The sequence below is a fragment of the Pleurodeles waltl genome, chromosome 2_2 (assembly GCF_031143425.1).
Source record: "Pleurodeles waltl isolate 20211129_DDA chromosome 2_2, aPleWal1.hap1.20221129, whole genome shotgun sequence".
Lineage (NCBI taxonomy): Eukaryota > Metazoa > Chordata > Amphibia > Caudata > Salamandridae > Pleurodeles > Pleurodeles waltl.
The window spans coordinates 802,651,398-802,674,144 of NC_090439.1; the positions used below are offsets into that span (position 1 = coordinate 802,651,398).

At 45.7% G+C, this 22,747-nt stretch overlaps 1 protein-coding gene across 2 annotated transcripts in view; it reads left to right on the forward strand.

Annotated features, from left to right (window-relative positions):
• The window catches only part of E2F5 (E2F transcription factor 5), a 178,045-nt gene extending 155,757 nt beyond the window's left edge, over positions 1 to 22,288 (forward strand). For both annotated transcript variants that reach the window (XM_069220425.1, XM_069220427.1), the window contains exon 9: positions 18,349 to 22,288. In XM_069220425.1, coding sequence (XP_069076526.1) covers positions 18,349 to 18,458 — 110 coding nt within the window. In that variant the 3' untranslated portion in view covers positions 18,459 to 22,288. The remainder of the gene's footprint in view (positions 1 to 18,348) is intronic.
• Positions 22,289 to 22,747: the final 459 nt, after the last annotated feature.

Below are 22,747 nucleotides of genomic sequence, written 5' to 3' on the forward strand. Positions count from 1 at the left end.
TAGTTCAACAGTTCATAATATAACGATGTGATAAGGCAATAGGACATATTGTATTGTATTGTAATTGTATTTATATAGCGCTTACTACCCCTGACGAGGCGTCGAAGTGCTTTTCGGTGAGTAGCACGCCACTCTGGAACCCAACAAGAATTAGTGATGGATTAGTATTGGGAAATAATGAGTACAGTTTTAGTATTATTATGAGTTAATTTGAGCTGCGGATATGAGAGTTTGTTAGTTAGATTGACTGGAGTAATGGAGGGGTGGAGGAGGAAAGAATTCCAGAAGTGGGAGTATATCCTTAATTTATTCAACCCAAAGGCTTGGGATGAGTAAAGGGGGATGGAGGAGGGAAGAGTATGTGGAAGGGTTAGGGAGAGCATAGTAGCAGGGTGAGATAAATGCGGGAGAATTTAGTAGGGTTGTGTGGGAGGTCACGGTAGTAGAGTGAGGTTTGGTGAGTTAGATGTGAAAGCGTAGGGAAGAGCTTAGGCAGAGTTATTTAGGAGATGAAAGTAGTAGAAAGGATTTGGGATGAGTCGGAGTGGGAATGATAGATTGATAGAGACATGACATATGATGATGTGCTCTTGTACCATTTTTACCCCACACTTCCATCATTCGTTTCTAATATTCGTATATTATGTTAATAGAATTAATAGGTTATAGAAATGTTGTAGTATGTGCTAAAGTGATGTTACAGTTGAAAAGAAATACTCAGGATTTACTATATATTCACACCTCTATGTACCTTTGCCTGTACCAGAACTATATTGCCCCGTCTGCTCCCTCCCTCCCCCGCCCCATCCTCCCCCGCCTGAATATCCTCTTCTTTTCATCCACTCTGTCCTTACCTTACAATATTATCTTATGGTCCCCCATACACTCCCTGCCCCCTGCACCATCATGCATTAAGCAACACGTATTAAGTTCCATCCTACACCAATCTCTCTCCCCCTCCTTTCTCGCCTTTCTTGCCAATTCTCCCGCACGATCAGTAACACCTTACGATAGTACCATCCAGGCATGACGACTACCAACTACCCCCTACTTCTAACAGTACACACTTTAGTTATATAAACACTACAATTATCATCACCTGCCGACGAATAGGCCCGTCTTTCGATACACAACCACAAACCCTACACCTCTCCTTGTCATTGGCATATTCACAGCCTGCTGCCCCCCCTTACCCCCCTGGCAGGGACAACCCCGACGGCACGTGAGTTCAGAGAGGAACCAGACCCCCCGTTTACAGATCTAACTAAGGAGGTTGGACCCCCAGCTTCCTCATTCCTCTCTTCCTTATCTCCCCTTCTAGTACTCTTTCACGTTATTTTCTTAATTCTAATATATACATCGATCTTTTCATCCCCCCTTCCTCTTTTTCTCACTAATCTTTCCCTTTCTTCTCTTTTCTTCCCTTGTCGCCTCTTTCCTCCATAGCTCCCCCTGGCTCTCCCTCTATCTATTCTATTTTTTCTCACTTTCCTCTGCCTCCCTCTCTTTCCCCTTTCTAGAGCACTTCCCGCCGCCGCCAGCTGCACCCCTCCTCCCATAACCCACTGCACCATAACAATCATAACCTCCACTCTAACAGCCGAGATAGTTCCTCCTACCCCCCTCCCCCCACCAGCGCTAACCCCGGAACAAGGGTGATCCTTCACACTCGTCCAGAATGCCAAGGAGGGTCTCTCAAGTGACACGACCATTGCGGATCCTCTCCTGGAACGTACATGGTATGACGAGTTATGTTAAGCGGAAAAAGATACTGTCCTATCTTCAATCCAAAAAAGCAGATATCGCCCTGATCCAGGAGACTCACCTTGACATTCTGGAATCTAGTAAACTTAAACGGGACTGGGTGGAGAGGGTTGCTTTCAGCTGCTTCCCAGTGAACCAAGAACCCGGAAGCAGCACGCCCCGCAAATGCAGAGTGGCAATACTAATGTGTAGTACGCAGAGGGAGGATATATATTTGCCAAACTAAAATTAGGGAATACCTTCTTGGGTGTGGGCTCAGTCTATGCACCAACCGGCTCAAAACGCCCATTCCTCCTACAACTAAATCGCCTCCTGACAGAAATCGGGACTACCCGATATATAATCAGGGGAGACTGGAATCTCGCCCAAGACGCCATACTGGACAGGACAGGCCCCATTGATGTAGGCAACAATCACGACAGGGCACTCCTGACAGACCTAACTACGGACGTCGGTCTAGTTGATTGCTGGAGAATACAACACCCGAAAGATAAGGAATATACTTTTCTATCTGCCGTCCATGGCACCCAGTCGTTCCTGGGCTATTTCTTGGTATCACACACTGTAATCCCTCACATGCTAGACACCTGCATCCTAGACAGTGGTCTTTCAGACCACTCTCCAACGCTAATCCTGATCCAGGTAGGTTTATCCCCCCCCCGGCCGAAAACCATGGCTCCTCGCTGTATGCAGATACCGCTCCCCCCAAGGGAAGGAGCAATTAAGAGCCCACGTATCTACGTACATAACCGAGAATACAGGTACTGTGACCTCCAAAAGGGTTCTATGGGCAGCGGCAAAGGCGACCCTGAGAGGGAATATGATGTGAGACGCAGCATTGGCCAACAAGGACAGAATAGCCTGCCAAACCACCTTAGAGACCACAACTCAGAACCTCATTAAACAATACACTGCCCAACTGCCCCCTAGGTTACGCTGCTCCTTAGAACAAGCCGCAATGGCACACAATGAACTCTATACATCTCAGGCGGAATATGCACTGCAAAAATTGCGAGACCGCCATTACGAACAAGGAGAAAAAGCAAGACTTCTCCTAGCGGCCCAGCTCCGACAAAGAGAGGCTGCTTCTGCCATTTCGGCCATAGCATCTTCCTCAGGAGCGGTGCTGACTCGTCCGCAAGATATTGTGAATTAATTTGCCAAGTACTACCGACATCTTTATACTCCTGAAACAACGACTGCTCAGATACACACAGAGGTATTCCTTAACGCGGCTAACCTGCCTCGTTTGTCAGAGGCAGGCAGGGCCCTCCTAGACGGTGATATAAGCAGGGAAGAGATAACGCAAGTTATAACAAACCTCCCCTACCAGAAATCTCCAGGAGAGGACGGATTCCCTGCGGAATTTTATAAATGGGCCGGGGAAGAGGCAATCACTGCAGTACATGAAGCACTGACGGAAGCATGTCAGGAAGGCTCACTGGGCGCTTTATCCAACAAGGCTACAATTGTCGTCCTGCCTAAGCCAGGGAGGGACCCCCTCGTCTGTGGCAGCTATCATCCTATCTCTCTTCTGAACGGAGACGTTAAACTCCTAGCCAGTGTTTTAGCAGCACGCCTACGCAAAGTGATACCATCTCTGATTCACAATACCCAAGTGGGGTTTGTACCGGGCTGCACCTCCAGAAATCATATGGGCACTCTCTGCCATACACTGCTGGAAGCTCTATAACTGCCTGAAGAAGCCCTAGCCCTATCCCTAGATGCGGCGAAAGCATTCAACTGCATCGAATGGTCCTATCTATTCACTACCATAAAGCACTTTGGCCTTGGGGAACAATTTATTTCCAAAGTACGTCTATTATATGACCATCCCACGGCACAGGTCAATTGTGGGGGCTTTTTGTCAGACCCATTCCCTATTGGAAGAGGCACACTCCAGGGCTGCCCCGTCACCGCTCCTATTCCTATTGGCCCTGGAACCCCTGGCAGCTACCATACGGAACTCCCAACAGATAAAAGGTATTCAAATAACCGGGGGCTCATCCAAAATCTATCTCTATGCAGACGACATTTTGTTAACCCTGTCCGATCTAGAAACTTCCCTACCTGCACTGCTCTCTACCATAGAGGACTTTGCATCCCTATCCGGATACCGGGTAAACTGGGACAAAAGCGAAGCACTACCATTATCCTGCATAACGACGAGAGCAGCAATACATGGTCTCCCATTTAAATGGACCCCGACCCGTCTTAAATTCCTAGGAATGTTTATTAAGTGAGGCCTGGAACACATAGTCAGAGACAACCTAGCCCCCTTATATCTAAAAATGAAACAGGACTTTGCCAAATGGACACTATTAGGCCTGTCCACGCTTTACATATGTACTAGGCATGGTCCCCCTACAGGTACCCCTCTCTTTACTCCGCTCGATTGATGCATCCATAAGGACCTTCGTCTGGGGCTCCTTACGCCCAAGACTGAAACCTGCAACCATCCTGGCACGACGATCCTATAGAGGCTTAGGCCTACCCTCGGTAGAACAATACTCACCATCACAGTTAGTATACACACTCCCAGACGTACCTGATCCACCACAATGGGTAGCCACAGAGAAACTCCTAAGAGGACAGCATACAGAGATGGGAGGGATATATGCTGGCCACCCCCCCTTGTCTGACCCCATTCTCAAGGCCACAAACACAGCGTGGCGCAGAGCCCACCGCTTGTTAGGAATACAACCCTCCCTACATGCCCAGGCTCCTATGGCAGGGAATAAAAACACAAAAATAAGAGGAAATCTTCTCAGATGGCTCCAATGGCTTGAAGCAGGTATCCATAATATATCCCATATCGTAGACTGAAATAACTTTCGAACCTTCGCCTCTCTCCAGGAAGAGTTCGGCATCCACAGTAACCAAGAATGGCGATACATACAGCTTAAACACTGTATGCGTAGAATAGTAGGAACTCCCACATGGACGCTTAAAACTTCACCCATTGTCACCTACCTCCAGAAATGGGGCCTACACAAAGGCATTATGGCTGGTCTCTATGCCGAGTTAACAAATCATCTCTATCCACAGCCCCTTCTTGAACGGCTACGCTTAAAATGGCAGGACAGACTTGAGATTACCTATACGGATGAAGAGTGGTCAGACATACTAGAAGCCCTTGACAGGGGTGTACGTGAAGCCTGCCTGAAATTTTGTTTATTCAAAGTTCTTCAAGAATGGTACTGGACCCCCGTTAAACTTCTCAGGGCAGGCTTGATGCTGCATGCGAAATGTTGGAGATGCATAGAATCCCATTGTGATCTACTTTACATCCTATGTCACTACCCGACGATACAGCCCTTATGGGATGCGGTACGCCACGCCCTGTTTGACTTCATATAGATATCAAATCCGACCCCGCCATCACTTACTCTCTTACACGATACACGCCCATACCCCTCCCTATCACGAGCCCATAAAAGGTTACTTCACACGGCACTTGCCATGGCCAAAATATGCATACTCCGGCATTGGAGGTCCAGTATTGCCCCTACACCGACAGAATGGATGACTGCCATGTACCAAGCAGCCACCCATGAGCGAGTGATTTATAACTTGCAGGACCAAGCAGCACTATTCGTGGACGTCTGGCGCCCATTTTTGACAAAGCCATGAAGCAGCTGGCGGATGGTCAATGGTCAACGGTCGATGAGAATCAACTGCCCTCTCAGAATCTTTCACTTTCTTACTTCCCCACCTCCTGCTCTTCCCCTCTCCCCCCAGTTATCTTCTTTTTTCCTCTCTTTCCCTTTCTCACCTCGTAGATCCCCCCACCTTGACAAACGCTCTAGACCCTGGACTAAACAACCTGACACCTTCCCTTGCCCTCTTACGCAATTTATGTCTGAGAAATCAACATACATAAGAAGAATCCATTCTTTAAATGACCTCATTACAATGAATATGCCCCTATGGACGACCTTTCGGTTCTCTTTTTTGTTCATTCCTCTTTCGGCGTTATCTTCCCACAGAGGTTGGAACTCCTACCTCCACCTTACTCCATATCACAACAAATTAGGCCCATGTGCCATATTGACTATTTTCATACGGCAACTCACTTCAGATGGAGAACTATGGAACAACCCACACTCAGGTCTTGCTAGTCTAGCTTTGGGGCCCATGGCCTCCCTTATTCATCTATCCGTCTCTCCACCTAGCAGCCCTCCCCCCAACCCTCCTTCTTCCCCTACCTCTCTCACTCCACAAGACATCCCTATCTCTCCCTTACTACAAGATCAACTCTTCACACTGTCTTTCTTTCCCCCTGTACCCGTTCCTTCTTAAGAGTGTGCTCACAATCTTTCAATTATCAAGTCAGGAATACCTGTCAGATTGTATAAGTTTGTATACCTATTACGGAAACACCTTTTGTAAAAAGAAAACGCTTTGAAAGTGTATTTCTATATATTATGTATCACCCTATATTCTTATTAAAACCATTCAAACACAAAAAAGGAAAAAAAAGACCAGCCTATGATCCTCTCCAGTTTCTATGAGCACCTTTATTGTTGTGGACGCCACTGGCATGGTGTGAAAGTCCGTCCAGACATACCTCACCTTTCTAGTCAATCTGGTAGATGGATAAATAGTCCAGGTCCAACCCTAGTCTCCTCCTGTACTTCCTTAAAGGAAATGAGTCTGTCCCTAGGATACAGATCTCTGTGTTCCACATCCTCTTTCCATCTAGTCGTCAATGTGGCTAAGCTTATTTGCAAAATGGTTGTAGCCAGCAGATCTGTAGTGATCTGCAAAATGGATACTGTTTCCCATGCCTATACCACCTGAAGTACAGCCTGAGGACTGTCTTACAGGTAGGTTCCTCATCAAGCAAATCCATAATATCTCCTCTTCCACTGGTCCCCTGTTCAGCGTTTTTCCCCCGTTCACTCCTTCCACACACCATTGTGCCACACCCCCACTGGCCAATATCATTGAGACCAGGTAGGTACATTTTCATTAGCAGTGAGTTATTCACCAATGAAGGGTGTGCATCTAGCTGCATGAAGCAGGCCTTAGCTCCACTAATGGCCAACACAGGCCCTCCAGCCCATACAGTGGCCCCCTCTCCGCATGTCTGACATTCCATCCATCTGTCATGGGTGTCCAGCACTTGGTTCAAGGAGAATACTGTTATTTTAGCACCAGTGCTCTCATATGTTACCAGATTTTCTTCGGCACCACCTTGCATTATACACAAGCTTCTCCAGGGTAATGCAACAATCCAACCCCCCTCTTCCAGCCCACTAGTGATGGAGTCTTGGGATCCCTCCATGCCTTTGCAGTGTCTTTCTTGGCCACTGTAAGCCCCAACCACAAAAATGCCAATTAGTATCTATTGCTGTCAGTGTCTGCCGTGACATGTAGGAGAGTCCTCTTGGGATTTACGAGCAGCCTCCAACCCAGCACATGACCCAAGCAAAGAGCAAACAATCCCAAAAGGAGGTTAACCTCTCACTGCCCAACACTGTGTTGGGAAGGTCCCCTGTCTCAGTTGAGCACAGCAAACATAGTGGTGAAGGTACAACCCCCCCAACTTCCAGAGCCTGACTCAGTAAAGTTAGGCACTTTGCAGATGCTATGGCATGTCATACAATTGCAGTCCCCCCGTGAGACAGCCTCCCTCAAGTCATTGTTGTCAAGATAGTCCAGGTCTCCCTCCCACAGTCTGTTGAAAAGGTCTGGAGTGTTCACCAACAGAGAATGGTTAATCTGTGAGATCTTGTGGGACTTCATCTCTCCTAGCAATACCTTTGCTTCCAGTGGATTGTGACCGGGGAGGTCCTTCAGTTCTCATATGGGGAGCTACGGTGTGTCAGAGTTGGAAGTATCGACTGCGATGGAAAATCATATTCCCCTGTAAATCTGTGAACAATTTCAGCACCGTCCCTGTCATGTCTCCTAGCTTGAAGAAGTCTTTACATCTGGCCTGTGTGGCCTCACCGCCAACTCCCCAATGCTCTGCCAAACTCCTTCTTCAATGCTTTCAGCCACAGCAGGCTGCTTCGCCCTGTGTCTCAGCCAATTGCGGTCCATCAGAAGACAGCTGAGTCAACCCCTCCACCGCCCTTCAGCCTTGCAGGTCACTCTTTATTGGGCCGTCTTGTTGCACTGTGCCTTCCTCAAGGAATGCACCACTAATGGCCACCAGCACTCCAGAGCCAGCGCAATAGTCTTGGTAACGACACAGGGCCAATTCACCGATGTAGGGAAGGTCAGCGGCATACCATGCATGCTTCTATGCCTATGAGGCTGCCGGAATCCCAAATTACGACAGATTATAGTGGGAAGGCTAGTGGAACTCCGTCAAGAGCAACTGCCATCTTGAGACCCCAGGTCACACCCGACTATTTGTTTGAAGGCAGTATTGGCCACATGATATATTGGAGTATATATAAACAGTGGGGGAGAAACACTATTTTTTAAAGATATCTTTATTGGCATTTCAAAAACATAAACATCAAGCCAATTTGAGAAAAAAAGAAACCATATTTATAATCCCTTCACTAATTGTCAGTGGGCACTTCATGCATGCACAGACATTGGCTTTCCAGCTCAGTGCGTTTTGCAGAACACACACCTTTTCCATCAACATCCATGCTAATGCATTTAGCAGCAACTGGAGCACCAATATGGGCACCCACCAACAATACTACATCAGACAACCCAGCACCCTTCACATCTCTGATACATGCAAAGGCCTGAAAAGAGAAACCACGAAATAGGACATATAACTAAAAGAAAATTCTTGCCCACTGACAGGTGCTCAGTAAGCCATATATATATATGCTAGTACGATTCCTTGCTGGTATCGACAGGAAAGGGAGAGCCCCTAGATCCCCAAGGCGTAGGAGACATTCAGGAACGCACCATACGCTCTCTAGTCTGTCCCCGAGCAGGACAGCAGCTCCCCCAATCCAAGTACTACTCCCTTACCCATCCTCCTTCCCCACTGTCAGTAGCATAGAGGGGTGGAAAAGTTCTTAGGTACCTGAATCTGTTGAGCACTTCCACCCACAGGTCCGTAATGGTTCTTTTTATGGAGCCCTCTGCATTCCTCTGTGCGCAGCGCTGCACACTTTGCCTCTGCCCTGGTCACAACCTCTATTTGCCACCTTCTGTGTGGGTGTGCGTGGGGACTTCCAGTGTCAGGCAATATCCAATTCCAGCGCAACTAGGAAACAAAAACGGTTTATGACTGGGCAGCTCCATACCTTGTGGAAGAAACCTGCATCAGTCAAGGTGCATCTGGGACAGCTGAGGTCCACCGTTTGGAGCATGACATTGAGTCTCTTGGGGTGTGATAAACATGCAATGTAGATAGTTAGTGTAAATTTAAATCTTGTATTGCGGCGTAAGAGTGTATGAAAGCTCCAATCAAAGGTCTACAGATAATTTCCTCCTACTTGCTCTTTAAGATCAACAAATTATCTACTCCCATGTCCAATGACACTTCGTAGAACCAAGATACCACATGTCGACCTTTGTTGAAGCAGGGTGTGGATTGGGGGTTCATGTTTCAAAGCGCCCAGAAGTTGTCCCACCACTCTGGTTAGTGCCCCATAGATTAAAAATTGATCCCCAGGTCGATTGTCCTCTGCCATTAGGTCCTCGAAGGTGCAAAACTAACCCTCCCAATAACAGTCCTCCAAAGTTTTGACGCCCGCCTAAATCCAGGGCCATAGTTGGCGGCAGCCAAGTACCCTCCCAGTACCTGAGGGCAAGCCTGAGGAACTTCGGTTTATGCAGTGACAATAGCTTAACTCCCAAGATCGTAGCCAGCAGCCCACCCTCTCTGTGTTGGTCGCCATATTCACCCACTTCAGCCAAATTACATTCCGCCACCCAGTGGGCTACCCACTGTAACTGCCCCGCCAGCTAATATAGCTTGTAATCTAGGATCCGTAGGCTGCCCCTAGTCGTTGGTAGTTGTAGCACACCTAGTGCTACCCTGTTTCCCTGCCCATCCCATATCAGTTCCCAGGTCAGGGTATTCAAAGAGCAAAACCACACTCCAGGGATCCAAATTGGGAGGATCACAAAATAATAAAGTGCCCTAGGGACAATCACCATTTTAGTCAGCACTATGCAGCCCATAACGGGCAGCTATAGCATGTGCCAAAAGGCCATGGTTCCCTTAAGGCCCTGCAGTACCTGCCAGAGGTTGTCTTCTCGGATGTCTGCATCTTTGTGGTATAGGCTTATCCCCAAGTTCTTTAGTGACCTAGGCTCCCACTGGATTCCCAGGGTCTGCACTGGATTTGGTGCAGCTGGCCAAGATGGGGAAGGCACAGTATTTTTCTAGTTTGTGTGAAAGCCAGATACTTGTCCGAATTCATCCAGCAGCTGGATGCTCCATGGGATGCCCATTGGGGCATTCCGCAAAAAGATCATCATGTCTTCCGAATACAGTGAACAAGTATGAACCACCATCCTGCATTAGGATCCCTTCACCCCAGCCCATCAAGTGCAGCAGACAAGCTAATGGTTCATATGCTAGCGTGAATAGCATTGGAGAATGGGGACAATGCTCCTGTGTCGCCCATCTAGTCTCGATAGGGTCAGGGATGCATGTGCCTGTACACACAGGTGCAATGGCATTCTCATGCAGCAGCATAACCCCTTTGTTCCTGTCGTCACCCAGCGACATTCGAGTCGTGACCGCATGCAGATCCCACTGGAGAGTGTCAAAGAATTTCCATATATCTACAGAAAGGACCAAAGCTTTGGGGAAACAGGCTGTATTCGCTTCATCTAGGATGCGGTACAGGTGTTGGATGTTATGTGACGTGCATCATTTGGTAATGAAGCCATTTTGGTCCTTGTGTGCCAGTTTAGAGTGTTACGGTTGCCGTTTGTTTGCTGATACCTTACTAAAGAGCTTGTAATCAAGATTCAAGATAGAAAATGTGTGGTACACTGTTACATTAGTTGTGTCACCTTGTGGCTTAAGGATAGATACAATCAGGGCTTTTCAGGTAGTAACTGGCAGCTGCCCGCAATCGAAGTCCCTAACATACATGTCATCCAATGTTGTAGACTGTTGCATTGCCTAGGTCTGATAACATTTAGTGGGGAAACCATCTATCCTGGGCATCTTGCCCCAGGCCAGTGCTTGATCACTGCTTTTATCTTGGGTTCTGTTACCAGGGCCCCAAGGATCTTGTGTTCCTACCCTGGTACCTGTGGCAGGACCACCATGTCCAAGAAGGTATTGAAGTCCCCAACCTCAGCAGGCTTGGCAGCTCGGTATAGCTACCTGTAGTACCCTGTAAATACTTCATACTGCCAGCTTGAGAGTAATCAGTTCCGCTTTCGGCCTACCTATCTGGGTAATGGATTTATCCCTATCTTCAGCACAGATAAGCCACGCCAGTAACCTACCCGCCCGCCTTCACCCCCGCTTCTACACGCACAATGGTCATGTAGTCCCTCCCACATAAGGACTGGAGTTTCCCAGCATCTCGGCATGTTTTGCCTGTTCCCCACACAAGGACTAGACCACCTCGGGATGGCCCGGGACTGCCATTTCTAGGTGCAGAATCGTCGCCTCCAGGTACTCACACCCTCTATACAATGGCAGTTTTGTATGGACAAACTGGTCAGGGATATTTGCTTACACTTTTCCACCTCTCCCTCTCATTTGTTTCTGGTTCGGAGGATCAGGCAAACCTCTATGTTAGACCTGACAGCCTTAGGGTGGTCACCCCTAACTTTGTGCCTGCCTCCCTCCACTTTGTGGACACTGTTTTTGCAGGTTTTAGGGCTCTGCACACTTTACCACTGCTTACCAGTGCTAAAGTGCATATGCTCTCTCCCTTTAAACATGATGACATTGGATCCTACCCAATTGGATTATTTAATTTACTTATAAGTCCCTAGTAAAGTGCGCTATATGTGCCCAGGGACCTGTAGAATAAATGCTACCAGTGGGCCTGCAGCACTGATTGTGCCACCCACTTAAGTAGCCTCTTAACCATGTCTCAGGCCTGCTATTGCTAGGCCTGTGTGTGCAGTTTCACTGCCAATTCGACTTGGCATTTAAAAGTACTGGCCTAAAACTCTCCTTTTTCTACATATGAGTCATCCCTAAAGTAGGCCCTAGCTAACCCATAGGGCATGGTGCTGTGTAGACCAAAAGCAGGTCATGTATTTGTGTAGTTTACATGTCCTGGTACTGTAAAGCTCCTAAATTCATTTTACACTGGTGTGAGGCCTGCTCCTTTCATAGGCTAACATTAGGGCTACCCTCATATACTGTTTGAGTGGTAGCTTCTGATCTGAAAGAAGTAACAATGTCATATTTAGTATGGCCAGATTGGGAATACAAAATCCTGCTGACTGGTGAAGTTGCATTTAATATTACTATTTTAGAAATGCCACTTTTAGTAAGTGAGCATTTCTCTGCACTTAAATCCTTTGGTGCCTTACAATCCACATCTGGCTAGGTTTAGTTGGCAGCTGCTCCCTTCTGCATTCACTCAGACAAATCTCAAACACAGGATGTTCAGTCACACTTGCATACATCTGCATTTTGAATGGGTCTACCTGGGCTGGGACGGTGGTGGGCCTGACACTTGCATGTCAAAAGACAGTAGCCTGCCTTCACACAAAGGACTGCCACACGCCCTACTGGGACCCTGGCAGACAGGATGGAACTGAAAGGGGTCCTTGAGCACTTCTAAGCCTCTCTTTGAAGTCTCCCCCACTTCAAAGGCACATTTGGGTATTTAAACAGGGTCTCTGCCCCTACCAACTCAGACACTTCCTGGAGAAGAACCAGAACCTGCAACCTGCCAAGAAGAACTCACCTGACTGCTTTTCTGAGTGGGACTGCTGCCTTGCTGTTGTCCTGCTGCCTGGCTGCATTCCGGCTGTGCTGAAGAAGTGCTCTCCAAGGGCTTGGATAGAGCTTGCCTCTTGTTCCCTGAAGTCTCAGGACCCCGCCGCCCGCCAAAGTAACCCCGTCAGAACACCGCACCGCGGTCGAAAGACCGCTGCGGTGATTCTGAGATTTGCACTGGGCTGGCGGGCGGCCGCCAAAAGGCCTCCCGCCAGCCCAGGGCAAATCAACCTTCCTACGAGGACGCCGGCTCAGAATTGAGCCGGCGTAGTGGGAAGGTGCGACGGGTGCAGTGGCACCCGTCGCGTATTTCAGTGTCTGCATAGCAGACACTGAAATACTTTGCGGGGCCCTCTTACGGGGGCCCCTGCAGTGCCCATGCCATTGGCATGGGCACTGCAGGGGCCCCCAGGGGCCCCGCGGCACCCCCTACCGCCATCCTGTTCATGGCGGGTTTCCCGCCATGAACAGGATGGCGGTAGGGGGTGTCTGAATCCCCATGGCGGCGGAGCGCGCTCCGCCGCCATGGAGGATTCAGAAGGGCAGCGGGTGACCGCCGGTTTACCCTTTCTGACCGCGGCGGTTCAGAATGCCCTTCGGAGCACCGCCAGCCTGTCGGCGGTGCTCCCGTGGCCGGTGACCCTGGCAGTCACCGGCCGCCAGGGTCAGAATCAGGCCCTTAATTCCTGCAAGAACTCCCTGTGCGGCGAAAATCAACATACAGCGTGCAAGAAATGATGCACAGCCTGCATCGCGGTGAGAAAATCACACACTCCAAACCTGAACGACGCAGCCCGACGTAGCAAGGAGAAGATCAATGCAGTGCCAGCGTAACAACCGGAAATTCGACGCACGGGCCACTAGATCGACGCAAGGCCAAACCGGAATGACGCAGCTTGACTTCCTGAGAGGAATCGACGCAGCGCCTGCCGTGCGGGGAAAATTTCCACGCAACGGCCGCCGGATCGAAGCAGCCCCTGTGACTTCGTCCTGCAACCGCCGGATTTCAACGCATCGTCCCCCGGGCGTTCGAAAAGCCTGCAACCCGAAGAAGATTCCAGTCTATGCGCCAGAAATCGACGCAAAGCCTGCCCTGTGTGAAAACTTGATGACGCATCACCTGCGTGCACCGCACACCTCCCCGTTTTTCACACATCTCCTCCTCTGCAGTTCCTTGCGGAGATTTTTAACGCAAACCAGGTACTTTGTGCTTGCAAGAGACTTTTGTTGCTTTTAAGAAACTAAAGACACTTTATATCATTCTTACAGTCTTATTTCAAAATATACTTATTGCATCTTAATAGTTTGACCTGCATCTTGTCATATAAATATTATTTCTTTTTCTAAACACTGTGTGGTGTATTTTTGTGGTGTTATACTGTGTTATTGCATGATTTATTGCACTAATACTTAATACATTGCCTTCTAAGTTAAGCCTGACTGCTCAGTGCCAAGTTACCAGAGGGTGGGCACAGGATAATTTGAACTGTGTGTGACTTACCTTGACTAAAGTGAGGGTCCTTGCTTGGACAGGGGGTAACCTGACTGCCAACCAAAGACCCCATTTCTAACACTCTATCACCATGATCCTTGTAGCTCCCAGTTGGGCGCGTCACCCATGGTTTACCACACTTCTGGACCTTGTAATAGTTCCCCACAAGAAACTTTTCAACAGGCTGGACCTTCTAATTCAAAATCAAGCACAGATCAGACATCCAGACCCCAAGTCCCTCAACCTTGTGATATGGCTCCTGGAAACATAGAGTTTGGTTACTTAGGATTGCCTGCAGAATGTATGGACAGTCTCAGGGAAGTTCATAGACCTACAAACAGAGCACGGTATGCTGCAAAATGGAAACATTTTGTATGCTACTGCTAACCCCGATTTATTAATCCCATTTAAGCTACAGTTCAAGACCTCGTTTATTTGCTCCATTTACAGAGAGCAAATTTAGCTTACACTTTCATTTGTTTACTTCTCGCAGCTATAGCTGCAAATCTACAGAACAGACAACATAAGTCCTTGTTCAGAATGCAAGTCCTTAAAGCTGTCACGGAAGGCCTTAAAAGGGTTGTTCCAACCAGAGTGCCTCCTACACCATCCTGGAATTTCAATATTGTACTTACCAGGCTCATGGGTCCTCCTTTTGAGCCACTTCATTCATGTCCTCTTCAGTACCTTTTTTGGAAAGTGGCGTTCCTAGTCGCCATCAGATTACTCAGACGTGTTAGTGAGCTCCAGGCACTAACCTTAGAAGAACCTTTCTTCTAAATTCCTAGAGACAAGGTGGTCCTTCACACAAACCTGAAGTTCCTTCCTTAAGTGGTTTCTCAATTCCATATCAACCAATCCATTGAGCTATCAGTCTTCTTTCTGCAGCTCGACTGTTGCAGAAAGAGCTCTCCACACTCCAGATGTTAAATGAGCAATTAAGTGACAGAACCAGACTTTGGGAAAACTAAACAGCTCTTTGTAGCTTTTTCACTACCTCACAAAGGCAGTCTAGCATCCAAAAATGGCATAGCTAGATGGATAATAAAGTGTATGCAGACTTGCTATACTAAAGCAAAGAGCCTGTTACTCCTAGAGCACATTCTACTAGGAAAAAGGCAGCAGCTATGGCTTTCCTTGGAAACATCACTATAGCTGACATCTGTAAGGCAGCTACATGTACAAAGCATTACTGTGCGGATGTACTAGCACGCCAGCAAGCCAATGTAGGTCAAACTGTGCTAAGAACACTTTTCCAGTCAACTGCAACTCCCACAGACTAGCCACTGTTTTTATGGAGGGACTGCTTTACAGTCTATGCTGAACATGTGTATCTACAGCCACACATGGCATCAAACTGAAAATGTTACTTACCCAGTAGGCATCTGTTTGTGGCACGTAGTGCTGTAGATTTACATGAACCCTCCCTCCTCCCCAGACGCTTGTGGCTCTTCCAGTTACTTTATATTTGTATATATTTATACATATGTAGTTACATTTGCATGAGCATCTCTTTCTGTAGACTTCCTCTACACTCCTTTCCTGACCTGCCTGCATGAAAACAATCAATGCCCATGCACAGTATCACCGAAAAGGAGGAGTTACTCGATCGTGTGAATCAAAACGCTTCTTTGAAGAAAATCAACTTGCAACACTCTGAACCCAACACTAGATGGCAGGAGTATGCACAGCATGTTAATCTACAGCACTATATACCACAAACAGATGCCTTTTAGGTACGATTCATTTTCCTTTTGCAATCTCTAGAGTCCCTATCATGGAGAGTGACTGTGTTATTCAAGAACTGGACTTAAGCTGCGAGATCATGCCATATTCCCTCATATTATGGACATATTGTTGCTCTGCTGAGTGTCACTTGGATCCCTAAATAACAACATATATCTAGTTTCCATTGTTTGTCACTGGTTGCTCATTCAAGGGTTTTTATTCACAAGGCTTGTCAGAGGGTTCAAAACGATTTTATTTATTTGACCCTATAGGCTGAAGGCGCCTGCAGAACTATCTAATTGTTGTAGAAGTAGGTGGACTAAGATCTCAGATTGGTTCAAACGTAGTAGTGTATCATTGATGTCCGTCCACAGTGTGTGTTGTCACCCACCCTGGTATCCCATGTTTGCATTACTTTTCTCAACTTAATCGACATAGTTCGACCCACAAGGGTGAAAAATGCGAAGAGACAGCCCTGTCTGGTACCGCTCTCTACTTTCAATATGTCCTAGATCAGACTTCAAGGTTTGACTCATGTCTTGGGCTCTTCATATTGTAGTCTTGCCAAACTAGATAACTGAGCCCGGCGCCAATTCTTAGGAAGACCTTGAGCATCTATGCTCAATAGAGTGTATCAAATGTGATATCAGTTGGCACTAGGGCACCCTCCACTTCTGTCTTTGATATTGCATCCATTACAATTGATCATTTTAAGGTTCTTGAGTGTGATATGGCCCAGAATTAATCTATACTGATCTTCCTGCATTTGAGTCCTGACCATTATTGGTAATCTGTTTGCTGGGACTTTGGAACATGCTTCAAAACGTAACTGATTTGCAAGGTGGGAAAGATGGGTTCTGTGTTGCACCAGAGCAATGTGAATTCCACTTTACTATCAAAGACCCCTTTGTTAACTCAGTCATGCAGGACCACCTACTACCTGTCTTGTGCCTTTGAGCGTGCATGGTGTTCCTTGTGTTTAATAATCCTGTACTCCTGAGATTGCATCAGGACAATTTTTCCCTGCTCTACCTGGTCTCGGGTATGCAATCCCGTTATTCACATTTCATGGGTTAATAGACGAGCTGACTCCTTGCACTAGTGTAGGGAGTCGGGAAGGAATCTGGAGGTACAGGCCTTCAAGGGTGCTATGGAAAGATTGGTTTTAGCCAAGAGGATGTGAGCATTTACTGCTTTGTTCCCGGTCTTTGACAGAGATCTGAAATAGTTCACCAGTCTAAATGGCCAATTTTACTATTGGCTGGGGTAGTTTCTTTTAAATTAAAGGGATTTACTTTTTTGGAAAACATCATCATTTCTTGCGCTAGTTTGATGGCCATTCAGCCACCATCGAAAGCTGTTTACTTAATGGTAGATGTGTCTAACATAGACCTGGAAGGGCAAGATACACGTCAGATTTTTTGGATAACCATTAACTTAGTAAATGAGTCATTTTTGTAATTTAATTGTATGTGAATATCCTGAAATTCTGCTATGGATTGGGCCAGCGTGGTCTGCTTTATACGAATATATTTTTCGGTCCTTTTTTGCAAATTGTTTGCTTGGACAATTCAGTGCTTTGAACTGTTTGCAGTTTTTTTTTTTTGCTTGGATTCTGTTTGTCATGTTTCATCTGCTGAATTTCCACTCCTAGCTTCAGTTTGCTTTTATCATAGTTTTGATAGGGCATCTCTTGAGAGAGTGTGACAGAAACGATAGCCCTTTTCACTGTTAGAAAGCAGGAGACGCCACCCTTTGTCAGAAAGTGTTCTGTCCTTCATCACTGGACTAGTTCCATGGATACGTGTCAACTTCCTAGGGCACTAGTACCGTCCAGCAGTTGCAGGGTAGGGACACAGACACAATGTTGCTGTTCTGCTGTGCTTCAGGTCTCTCTCCTCGAGTGCTAGGGCGATCATGGGGCATTTTACCTCAGACTGCAATGTGTCAGTGTGTAGTTGGAGGTCTTCTGTTTGGGCTTTTCCTGTACTGACATAGCTCTTGCCTTCTCGTTCACTCACCTCCACTGCCACTTAGTATTAGGTTCATGTTCTGTACGGTTTCATCAAGTCAGTTTCAAATGAGAGATTGGTTGATATTCCACTTGGAGAAGTAGTCAGAAAATGTCCCGGATGTCCTGATGGATTAGTTACTACAGCAATCTTTCTTATATATGAAGTGTGATGCCATACTGAAAATAATAGGCACCATCACTGGTGCGTGTAAAGTTTTGCACAGATTTTCGCAAAAGCCTGCTTAGCAATTAACATTCCGTGACTGTGCTGGTAGTTATGGGTTAGCAGAAATGTTGTGTTGTATTAAAGGTGCCAGTGCTGCTGGCAGTCTTCACTTCATGCCCTAGTTATAGTGCACGCATGGGAAAATAAGTGAGGAAGCTAAAGATCATAAACGTTAAAGGGCTAAGAAAGAGAAAAAGATACCTTTGTTTGCAAACTAAGCAGTGTTTGTGAAGGCTTACTGTGACGTTTTGTTTTTCTTCCCTTAGTGTTTCCTCTCTTACGGCTATCGCCCACACCTGGAGATGACTACAGCTTCAACTTAGATGACAACGAAGGAATATGTGATCTTTTCGACGTGCAGATTCTAAATTATTAAATACTATATCCACTACGTAGACTCCTATCTACCTCTAAGTATAATGCTCTCTACTGAACTATTTAAAGTACTCCATGTATAACACATTAACCCCGCTTTTGCATTTTCCTGACAACCAAATGACGTAGCAAAAGGAGTTTTCACAGCTTCAGAAGGCTGGATGACTGACATACTTTCCAGACATCTTCAGACACATGCACCAAAAGAGGCAGTTGGTCAGAGTATTGCCGTCTTCCTCATTTCAGATGTATGCAGAATGACATCAAAGGACCCATCTGAAAATAGCCTAGTTAATTCTCATCTAATGATGAAAAATGCATTGTCAATCAAAAAAAGTATGTTTTGCCACTCCCTCCTCTACTCCCCCACGAATGTAGGACTAATAGGGGGTGGAGGAGTATGGTAGCGCATTTTAATGTTCGAGGCCGGCCATGTCACGTTACTACTTGCCTATATTGACTATCAGATGTTTCAGATAAAGCTGGAATTCCGAGGATGGACAATGTATATTTTTCTGATTTACGCTTCTTGTGGTTAGTGTTAATTTTTCAGAGGGTTTATTGTGAACGGTGTGTAAAGGTAACATGACATTTTTTTCTTACTTCTGGACACCTGCAATTGCTTAATTATGTAAATAAATGTACAGGACAAAAAGTTGGGTGTTCCGACTCAACAGCCTCCGGCATTTGAGCTAGCCGATGAAAGCACCTGAAATTTCTGAGGGGTGTTAGGCGGGAGAATTAATAATCAACGGGAGAAAACAGGCATTTCTTATTGTCCCCTTTGGCTCCAGTCTTTATCCCCGTTAACTGTCTCCCCCTGGAGGTACCAATACCCTCAGTAAATGTTCTCAAAACGAAAACTAGCTGGCAAAACGAGAAGAGGTTTAACAAATGAGACACTTGACATAATTATTTACTTTCCTCTGAACACGGTATGGATAGCCATGAAATATTCAAATAAGGCAATGCGTGCCTTTCACTATATCTCAGATGTTTAACATATTTCTTCTAAATATTCTGGCTATATTATGCAAAACAAGAAAGAGATGCAGAATGTTTCTATGGGCTTCGGTATGACGCTGATTGGGGTGGCCACCTTAAGTGACATGAAGAACATGCTACTGGCTTTTGTAGAAAGATATGATCTGACATTTTGTATTGCAGTCATCTGCTTCATATGCCTTCACTTATTTGCGAGTGTCATGTTGCCCTTTTCAACAGTAAATAGATACTCAACTTTTTTCCAAGGATACCCCAACGTCCCAGTAAAACATTGAGCAGCGTGCTTGCAGCTTACATATTGGAATGTCTGCTTTTAGAGGCCACTACATTCTTTTCGAAATCAAGCCTGCGTGTTTATTGATTCATTATGAGATTGTTTTATTGTAGAGAAACAGTCTACACAGACAGCAGTGAGTTACTGCAGTTTTACACCACTGAGCTGTTAGGGATTCTCAGGCTCCTGCTATTGGGTTCTTAGATCCAAAATTGTTTGAAGTTACCAAAATAACATGTTTGCATCAGTAAAAATGGGGTGTCTGCAATCAGACCCTGATGACATTGTACAGTTCTGGTTCGGTGCTACATCTCTGATGTGTTTGCTGTTGCATTAACTCTGTAAATAAATCTCTGTATTTGGATTTTGTAGTGACACAGAGAAACTTCAACTCCTTTTGATGATTCCAACGTGGAAATGTTCCCTATAACCATTCCATATAACGTTTTTATTAATTGGTTTCAGGTTCAAGTGAATCAAACCATGTACTTTTGCTTACAGGATGTTAACTAGTAACGGCAACCATGTCCATTATTTGTCATCAGACCCGGAGCTAAATGGCTGTTAAGCAGGTCAGTAATTCCAGGCCAAAACTATGAAGTTGACAGCAAGGTTCAAGCTGTTCTAGTATAGCTGAACAAAGGAAGAAAAGGCAATAGTTTTCTTCTTTGCCCAAGATACTGCCCTCAACTGATTCCTGGCCCGTGCAGGTGTTGTCCTCCACAGGTATTCGCACCTGGTCACTTTAAATTCTGATTTCACATAGTGGAGGCAGACCCCTTTTAGAAGGGAAAAAAAAAGTGAAACAACCCCCACTAAAATGAGCTATCCTTGGAAGCTTCTCTCAATTTTATCCGGACTATTGCCTTCGTCTTGGACTGGCACATAAATGCTGTAAAGACCAAATTATTACTTTGAAACGTCTTATTTTGTCTTTCTACTGAGGTAACCATTGATTTTTTTTTTCTCTATTGAACATCAAGGGTTCCATGGTTTACAGTTGCCACTATAGACGTTTTGCAGATGACATTGGTCCTGAGGACCAGTTTTACTTAGAGGAACACGATTCTCATCTCATTATAGTCACCACACAAAAATGTTTTCATTCACTGGCTCAGTACACGCACCTCCAGTGGAATCTATAGCCACAATCACGTGTACTGTTGCTGGCATCATTCAGCAACTTGGTAAAAAGTAATTACATCAAGACCAAAGATAATATGCCTCTAATCACCTAGGCATGAACTAGCTGGCTCAACCAAAGTTATAGATGTCTGCACTGATGGAGAAAAAGGCAGCAATTGGATGTGTTTAAAACACTGTACTGATCTGCAAATGCCAGTGTAATCGCAATGGCTTGTGGTTAAAGGGAAAGATGGCTGTATTTATTTACAAAGATGTAAGAAAGACCGACCGTCTCAAACGAAGATAATCTAAAGTATTTGGACTCAAGATCATGCTATCCACATTTATAACTGGTTTCACACTGCTGTATTCTTAGCTAATCAGTCCTGCATAAAATGAAGGCTGAAACTGCAATGCAGAAATTGGGCAATCTGCAGCAGAAAATTGTTTTTCGGAGAGCAGCAGGTCCTTGCAAAGACTTTGTAAAGCATAAAAGCTCTGATCGTGTACTCGCACACTCCGTTGCCGCTCCGGGCAGATAACGTTCCAAGAACAACATCCAATTTCAGAATACTTTAGCCACAATCTAGAATAGTTCCACACATGGGATTTAAGTTAGTATTAATTTACTATTTTTAAACAATGGAGTACTCCCAAATACGGTTCTATCTGCTACAGGAGAGAACTAAAAATACTACCACTTTGTGCCCCGTTTCTCAGTAAAAGAAGGTATTAAGGAGTGTTTTTTTTATTCTGACGTCTGCTTTCCCCATCTGCAACTGAATCAAAGTGACACTGAAAATGAGTGTCCCACAAATGGCGACCATTATTGCTTCTTAGTCATTGGACCACAAACCTAATGCAATTTCCCAAAGCTACTACTATTTCTGATGTCACAAAGCTACTACTATTTCTGATGTGATGTGCTGACCAACTAGATTCTCCACTTGAATTCATTGCTTCAGGTCCTTAGTTGTACATATAATCCTGTCCTTTGGATTTTAAACCCATGCATGAGAGTATTCTAGAGTTTCTACTATGCAGAGTGGGTATTTTGTAAGCACAGCCTTTGATATACCTAGTCGGTGAACTGCAACTGTGTGTAGACAGATTTGTTTTACAATGTGCAAGGATACTTGCTGCTTAGACCACCTACATTGTGTCTTCCCTGAGTTATTTCTGATTTCCATGTCAGTTTTGTGTTCCCGTGTGCAGCTATTTACAAAACTGGTTGCACACACCAAACTCTTGAATATAGCCATGAACTATAGGCGTTTGAAATGTGAGACTATTGTGCATAGCCCTTGGACCGGCAGTTTATTGTGAAAAAGTCCCACAGTGGTTTGTCAAATGTATCAGGCATCGCTTTTACTTTAACGGACAGGCTAGTGCTTCCAGGTTGAAAAACACACTTCACCTTGCCTTTTTGCATAATGTTCCACTGCCCCAAAGCTGTAAGATGGCTGGCTACGTTGTATTGTTCTCACCTTTTGAAGCTATTTCTGTAACTCTTAACATCACAGAGATACAAAAATTGGCCAGTGAGCCTTATGGGACCCTCTTTAATTTGGCAACCGCTCTGTAAATTCCACTTTTTTTTATGATACTGTTTGTTGCAAAGCATTTTAATCTGTAACTTGTCCACCTTCATAGGAAATTACTCACCTGCAACACTTATTCTGAAGTTTGTTATGTAAAAGATTAACATGCAGGGCACCTACCCACTCATTGAAGCAAAGATAACAGAATAAGCACCTGACTAGTTGTGATGTCTAAGGCACCTAGCATGGTCCCAGTGCTGATGTCACTCGAGTAGTTGTTTTTCAAGATTCAGATACTATTCTCGCTTGAGCCACGAGATGAAAGTAGTATTCAAAAACTGTGAA